Source organism: Moschus berezovskii, chromosome 14 (genome assembly GCF_049115385.1).
Source record: "Moschus berezovskii isolate FMDL1 chromosome 14, NW_MosBer_1.0, whole genome shotgun sequence".
NCBI classification, from domain to species: domain Eukaryota; kingdom Metazoa; phylum Chordata; class Mammalia; order Artiodactyla; family Moschidae; genus Moschus; species Moschus berezovskii.
The window spans coordinates 49,390,497-49,398,722 of NC_142473.1; the positions used below are offsets into that span (position 1 = coordinate 49,390,497).

An 8,226-nucleotide genomic window follows, 5' to 3' on the forward strand; every position below is an offset into this window, starting at 1 on the left:
AAAGATACTTATATATAACTAGTATAATTTCAATTTTCTTAATTTTGTTAAGAACTATTTCATGATCTCATATGTGGTCAGTCCTGAAGTGTGTGCTTGAGAAGAATGTGTTTCCTTCTGCTGTTGGGTGAAAAGTCCTGTGTATGTCTGTTAGACTCATTTGGTCTGTTTGGTTGGTTGGTTTAGTTGCTAAGTCATGTCTGACTCTTTGGACCCCATGGACTGTAGCCCACCAGGCTCCTCTGTCCATGGGATTTCCCAGGCAAGAATACTGGAGTGGGTTGTCATTTCCTTCTCCAGGGGATCTTCCTGACCCAGGGATGAACCCGGGTCTCCTGCATTGCAAGAGGTCTCCTGAATTGTAGGTGGATTCTTTGCCAACTGAGCCACCAAGGAAGCTGCTCTTTGGTCTATAATGTTGTTCAAATCTTTTATTTCTTTACTGATTTTCTGTCCAGGTGTTCTATCCATTATTGAAACTGGAGTATTTAAAAATACTACGATTGTATTGTCAATTTATCCTTTCAGGTTTATCAATATTTGTTTCAGTTAGGTGTTTTGATTTGAGTGAATAAAAAGCAAAAGAGTTAGTTGCTTAGTTATGTCCAGCTCTTTGTGACTCCATGGACTATAGCCTGCCAGGCTCCTCTGTCCGTGGAATTCTCCAGGCAAGAATACTGCAGTGGCTAGCCATTCCTTTCTCCAGGGGATCTTCCCGACCCAGGGATCAAAACTGGGTCTCTCGCATTGCAGGCAGACTCTTTTACCACCTGAGCCACCAGGGAAGCCCCTGTTGAGTACAAATATATTTACAATTGTTATATTTTCCTGTTGAATTGATCTCTTTATCACTGTGTAATGATCGTCTTTGTTTCTAGAGACGAAAGTCTTTCTGACTTAAAGTCTTCTTTGATGTTAGCAGAGCCACTAAAGTGAGTTTCTTGATATTTTACATGGTATATTGCAAAAAAGATGGAAAACTATTATCAAAGTGTCTTTCTCAAAGCTTCTCAAGAATTTAAATAAAAAACTTTAAATTATACAAACCCAAAGAAATAAAGAAGAAAATAGTAAAAGTTGAAGATAAATTATGAAATAGAAAATTAATGTACAGTGCAAAAAAGCACAAATCAAAATCTTATCCTTTGAAAATACTGATAAAATTGATAAAATACTAGCAAGATTTATTAATAATATATATAGAAAATGCAATTTTGAAATGAAAATAGAATATTACATATCTTATGGAAAATAAAAATAAAATTTTGAAATATAAAGAAATTGGAAAACTATTTTGAAGAATATGTTATCAAAAGTGACAAAGAAATAAATTGAGGGACTAGATATTTCTTTATTTGTTAATGAAAATGAGTCTTATAGTAAAAAAGTTTTCTATAAAAATGGAAAACCCAAATGGCTTCACCATTGAAGTCTTACAAATATTATGGGTATAAATATCACTGATCCTATAAAAAGTTATTCTGAGAAAAGACAACAAAGAAACCCTTTCCAAATCATTTTTAATTTTGATATCCCCACTTTTAAATTTCAAGAATGGAAAATGATATGTCAGTTTCTCTCATGAACAGAGATGCAAACATCCTAAACCAAATATTAGGAAATCAAATCCAATGATAATAAGATGATTAAAAATTCAACCAAAATTGGGTTTATTTCAGCAATTCTAGATTGCTTTAATATTCATAAGTCAAAGTGGTACTTTCGTATCTGAATTAGGATGTACAAGTATATGAAAAACATTTGATCATATGGTAACAAGAAAAACCTGAAAGAAATGAAGATCATATTTGTGTATTTGATGAACTAGGAGCAAGGGATTCAAGAAAGCCTTGATGAAATGACATCCATATAGATGAGTAGATTGCACACCTAAGGACAGGTGCATAGTCTTGTCTGCCTTATGGAGACACTTTGAAGGGAAGAGAAGGCATTAGCTAATCCTTGATGACAGTATAAATTATCTGGACAAATAGAAATTTAGAAGAAACCCAAATGTAAAAATGGTAACAGAAGTAGTGGCAATAAACACCTTCTTGAGACATTACAAAGAAGGATGGCAAGTATATTCTATGTCTGCATCAGTCGAGGGTCTTAATCTATAATTTTTTGCTCTGAAAATGCCAACTAGCTTGCTAAAAGAAAGCTCCACTATGCCTTAACCCCTGCTCCTGCCCACTACTCACCAGTAGTTTTTCCTGCTACTCAAAGGCTTGTCTGCAAAGGTTCAAGCCGAACTTTGCAAAACAAGCTTTGCAAACCAACCTTTGAGAAGTAGGAAAAACTTAAGGGAACTTTCAAAGGCTAAGCCTTCAGGATTTCTTCTTTATTATCTGAATTGAGTCTCCTAGTGGCAAAAGTGTAGAACAAATTCTTTTGATCTGGCTTAGATTAGATGGGAACGAAGCTTTTCTAGACTTCAGCATCACTATTCCCAAAGAAAATGATAAACCCGTATAAGAGAAACCATGTCTTCCATAGAAAGTAACCTGCACTGTCAACACCACCATCAATTGCATGTCTAGTTGAGTACATGATGCCTTTTGAGATGTTAATTTATAAGATGATTTTTTTAACTGTATAATTTAACAGAATAAAAAGAAACATCCTCTAATCAGACTCTCTAAATAATGAACAGAGGAGAGAAGAAGTAAAAATATATTCTCTAGATATCCGCATCCTGAAATATACACATTTCATTTGAACCTAGCAGATTTTCATGAAAATGCTGTACTCTGTGACCTTAGAAAATTGTAAGTTGGCATTAATCAATGTTTGGGCATTTTATGTTTAAGATAGGTCTTCACATAAAATGATAAGATTAATGGACAACATAAACACTCATCATGTATGTTTTTTAATATTTATTTTTATTTATTTATTTGGCTGGGTCTTAATTGCAGCACGCAGGATCTTTATTGATCCTCATTGCAGCATGCAGTATCATTAGTTGCAGCGTGCAGGATCTTTGGTTGCAGCATGTGGGATCATTTCCTAACCAGGTCCTCCTGCATTGGGAGTGTGGAGTCTTAGCCACTGGACCACCATGGAAGTCCCCATCAAAAGTTCTTGAAATTATTTTTTTGCCATTTCTGGATTCACAATGCATTTGTTTCAAAATGACTGATGTATTCTAGTCATCAGTTTTCTCATGGCCTCTTTCACCTCTTTGTTCCTCAGACTGTAGATCAGAGGGTTCAACATGGGGATCACCACTGTGTAGAAGACAGATACCACTTTAATATGGTCAGGTGAGTAGCTTGACTTCGGTATGACATAAACAAATGTGACTGTCCCGTAAAACAAAGTGACTGCAGTGAGGTGGGAAGTGCAAGTAGAGAAGGCCTTGGACCTTCCCTCTGTAGAGCGCATCTTCAGGATTGACTGGAGGATGTATAAATAGGAAACAATTATGGTAAACAGTGTGATTACAATGATTGACCCAGCTGAGATGGCAGGAGATATTTCGGCAACATAAACATGGGTACAAGAGAGCTTCACTAGTGGCGGCAGGTCACAAAAGAAATGGTTGATTTTATTTGGTCCACAGAAAGTCAGGCTCAGTAAACATCCGATAAATGATGAAGCATTCACACATCCTCCCAGGTAGGAAGCAATCAGTAAGATGACGCAGACCCTGGGAGACATGTGTATAGAGTACAGAAGTGGGGAACAGATGGCTACATAGCGATCATAGGCCATGGCAGCCAACAGGAAGCACTCTGCTGTTCCAAAGATAACATCAGAGCCAAGCTGAGCTATACAGCCAGCAATAGGGATGGTAGTTCTTTCTTCTAGGAAGCTCACAATCATAATAGGTGTGACTGATGAGGAGTAACCAATGTCCACAAAGGCCAGATGGCTGAGGAATAGATACATCGGGGTGTGAAGCTGAGGGCTTCTGTGAATTAATGTGATGATGCTGATATTGCCCAATATGGTAGCAACATAGATTCCTAGAAAAACCACAAAGAAGATGGAGCAAAGTGTAGGATGCTCTGTTAACCCCAAAATAACGAATTCTGTCACCATTGTGTGGTTTCCTATCTCCATCTTACTTGGAATGATGCCTTTTGAAATGAAAACCAGTGGATATTAAATTAAATGGAATGATCTCATAATTTATATAATTACTTTGCCAGTCAACCTATCAAAAAAATCAGAACATTGATCTCAATTTAGTCTAATGCTTATACTTTACAAAATGTTCCCAAATATATTTACATTATGCATGATTTGAGAATATTAATGTACATTATCTTAAGTACAAAGATACTCACAAAAGACCAACGGCTCAGATCAGAACACAGTGAGCATTCACATTTGTATCATTTGATCAAAGCAGTGATGTTTGGAAATTTGATGAAAACCAGAGGTGAAACGCAATCACTTTGCTAGTATTTTAAAAATCCATATTTTTATTACAATTATATTATAGTATAATTAATATAATGTAATATTGTTAAAACAATATCTGTTTCTTGGTCACATTGGTCACTCTCCAGCCCCAACATAGGTGAGACTGTGAACAGTACATGCCAATGCATGATGGAAGGAAATGCCCTGTTTCTCTTCTGAATCAAATTAAATTACCAGTGGATCAGTCTCTCTTTCTCTTCCATTAGGAGATGTATTAAGTGATGTATTAGCATAATACATTTTGAAGGAGGTCACCATTAACTTCATTACCTCCACCATGGTTTGGTCTCAGGTCAAATAACAGGGAGGGAACACAGCCCTGCCCATCAACAGAAAATTGGATTATAGATTTATTGAGCATGGCCCTGCCCATCAGAACAAGAACCATTCTCCCCCACAGTCAGTCTCTCCCATCAGGAAGCTTCAATAAACCTCCTATCCTCATCCCTCAGAAGGCAGACAGAATGAAAACCACAATCACATAAAACTAATCAAACTGATTACCTGGACCACAGCCTTGTCTAACCCAATGAAACGATGAGCCACCGAAGATGTGTAGAGCCACCCAAGATGGAGGGGTCATGGTGGAGAGTTATGACAAAATGTGGTCCACTGGAGATGGGAATAGCAAACCACTTCAGTTTTCCTGCCTTGAGAACCCCATGAACAGCATGAAAAGGCAAAAAGATAGGACACTGAAAGATGAATTCCCCAGGTTAGTAGGTGTCAAATATGCTACTGGAGATTGGTGGAGGAATAACTCCAGAAAGAATGAAGAGACAGAGCCAAAGCAAAAATAGCTCCCAGTTGTGGATGTGACTGGTGATGAAAGTAAAGTCCAATGCTGTGAAGAAAAATATTACATAGGAACATGGAATGTTAGGTCCATGAATCAAGGCAAATTAGAAGTGGTCAAACAGGAGATGGCAAGAGTGAACACCGACATTTTAACAATCAGTAAATAAAATGGTCTGGAATGGGTTAATTTAATTCAGCTGACAATCATATCTACTACTGTGGTAAAGAATCCCTTCGAAGAAATGGAGAAGGCTTCATAGTTAACAAAAGAGTCTGAAATGCAGTACTTGGGGACAATCTCAAAAACGACGGAATGATCGTCATTTGTTTCCAAGGCAAACCATTCAATATCACAGTAATCCAAGTCTATGGCCCAGTCACAAATGCTGAAGAAGCTGAAGTTGAGCCATTCTATGAAGGCCTACAAGACCTTCTAGACTAACACCCAAAAAAAGATATCCTTTTCATTATAGCGGACTGGAATGCAAAAGTAGGAAGTCAAGAGATACCTGGAGTAACAGACAAGTTTGGCCTTGGAGTAAAAAACGAAGCAGGAAAAAACCTAGCAGAGTTTGCCAAGAGAATGCACTAGTCATAGCAAACACACTCCTCCAAAAACACAAGAGATGACTCTATGCATGAACATCACCAGATGGTCAATACCAAAATCAGACTGATTATATTCTTTGCAGCCAAAGATGGAGAAACTCTATACAGTCAGCAAAACAAGACCAGGAACTGACTGTGGCTCAGATCATGAATTCCTTATTGCCAAATTCAGACTTATATTGAAGAAAGTAGGGTAATCCACTGGACCATTTAGGTATGATCTAAATCAAATCCCTTATGATTATATAGAGGAAATGAGCAATAGATTAAAGGCATTAGATCTGATAGAGTGCCTGAACTATGGATGGAAGTATGTGACATGATACAGGAGGCAGGGATCAAGACCATCCCCAAGAAAAAGAAATGCAAAATAGCAAAATGGCTGTCTGGGGAGGCCTTACAAATAGCTGTGAAAAAAAGAGAAGCTAAAGGCAAAGGAGAAAAGGAAAGATATACCCATCTGAATGCAGAGTTCCAAAGAATAGCAAGGAGAGATAAGAAAGCCTTCCTCAGTGATCAATGCAAAGAAATAGAGGAAAACAAAAGAATGGGAAAGACTAGAAATCTCTCCAAAAAAACTAGAGATACCAAGGGAACATTTCATGCAAAGATGGGCTCGATAAAGGACAGAAATGGTATGGATCTAACAGAAGCAGAACATATTAAGAAGAGTTGGCAAGAATACACAGAAGAACTGTACAAAAAAGATCTTCACGACCCAGATAACCATGATGGTGTGATCACTCACCTAGAGCCAGACATCCTGGAATGCAAAGTGAAGTGGGCCTTAGGAAGCATCACTATGAACGACGCTAGTGGAGGTAATGGAATTCCAGTTGAGTTATTTCAAATCCTAAAAGATGATGCTGTGAAAGTGCTATAATCAATATGCAAGCAAATTCAGAAAACGAAAATCATGGCATCTGGTCCCATCACTTCATGGGAAATAGATGGGGAAACAGTGGAAACAGTGTCAGACTTTATTTTTTGGGGCTCCAAAATCACTGCAGATGCTGATTGCAACCATGAAATTAAAAGACGCTTGCTCCTTGGAAGGAAAGTTATGACCAACCTAGATAATATATTAAAAAGCAGAGAAATCACTTTGCCAACCAAGGTCAGTCTAGTCAAGGCTATGGTTTTTCCCATGGTCATGTATGGATGTGAGAGTTGGACTGTGAAGAAAGCTGATCACTAAAGAATTGATGCTTTTGAACTGTGGTGCTGGAGAAGACTCTTGAGAGTCCCTTGGACTGCAAGGAGGTCCAACCAGTCCATTCTGAAGGAGATGAATCCTGGGTGTACATTGGAAGGACTGATGCTGAAGCTGAAACTGCAATACTTTGGCCACCTCATGCGACGAGTTGACTCACTGGAAAAGACTCTGATGCTGGGGGGATTGGGGGCGGGAGGAGACAGGGACGACAGAGAATGAGATGGCTGGATGGCATCACCGACTCGATGGACATGAGTTTGAGTGAATTCCGGGAGTTGGTGATGGACAGGGAGGCCTGTCGTGCTATGATTCATGGGGTCGCAAAGAGTCGGACACGACTGAGCGACTGAACTGAACTGAACTGAAGCAAATTGGGAAAACTCAACAGTGGCCACAAGGACTGGAAAAGATCGGTTTTCATTCCAATCCCAAAGAAAGGCAATGCCAAAGAATGTTCAAACTACCGCACAGTTGCACTCATCTCACATGTTGGTAAGGTAATGCTCAAAATTCTCCAAGCCAGGCTTCAACACTACATAAACCGTGAACTTCCAGATGTTCAAACTGGGTTTAGAAAAGGCAGAGGAACCAGAGATCAAATTGCCAACATCCGCTGGATCATCACAAAAGCAGGAGAGTTCCAGAAAAACATCTACTGCTGCTTTATTGATTTTGCCAAATCCTTTGTCTGTGTATATCACAACAAACTGTGGAAAATTCTTAAAGAGATGGGACTATCAAACCACCTTACCTGCATCCTGTGAAATCTGTATGCAGGTCAAGAAGCAGCAATTAGAACTGGACATGAAAAAACAGACTGGTTCCAAATTGGGAAAGAAGTATGTCAAGGCTGTATATTGTCACCCTGCTTATTTAACTTATATGCAAAGTTCAGTTCAGTTCAGTCGCTAAGTCGTGTAAAGTACATCATGTGAAATGTCAGGCTGGATGAAGCAGAAGCTAGAATCAAGATTGCCGGGAGAAATGTCAATAACCTCAGATATGCAGATGACACCACCTTTATGGCAGAAAGTGAAGAAGAACTAAAGAGCCTCTTGGTGAAAGTGAAAGAGGAGAGTGAAAAGTTTGGCTTAAAGCTCAACATTCAGAAAACTAAGGTCATGGCATCCGGTCCCATCGCTTCATGGCAAATAGATGGGGAAACA

General features: G+C 38.6%; 1 protein-coding gene across 1 annotated transcript; it reads right to left on the minus strand.

The window, feature by feature from the left end:
- Positions 1-3,132: 3,132 nt before the first annotated feature.
- On the minus strand, positions 3,133-4,071 carry LOC129553824 (olfactory receptor 5P4-like). Its single transcript, XM_055422533.2, has one exon. It carries the CDS (start codon positions 4,069-4,071, stop codon positions 3,133-3,135), a length of 939 nt encoding a protein of 312 aa, XP_055278508.2.
- Between the last annotated feature and the right edge of the window lie 4,155 nt (positions 4,072-8,226).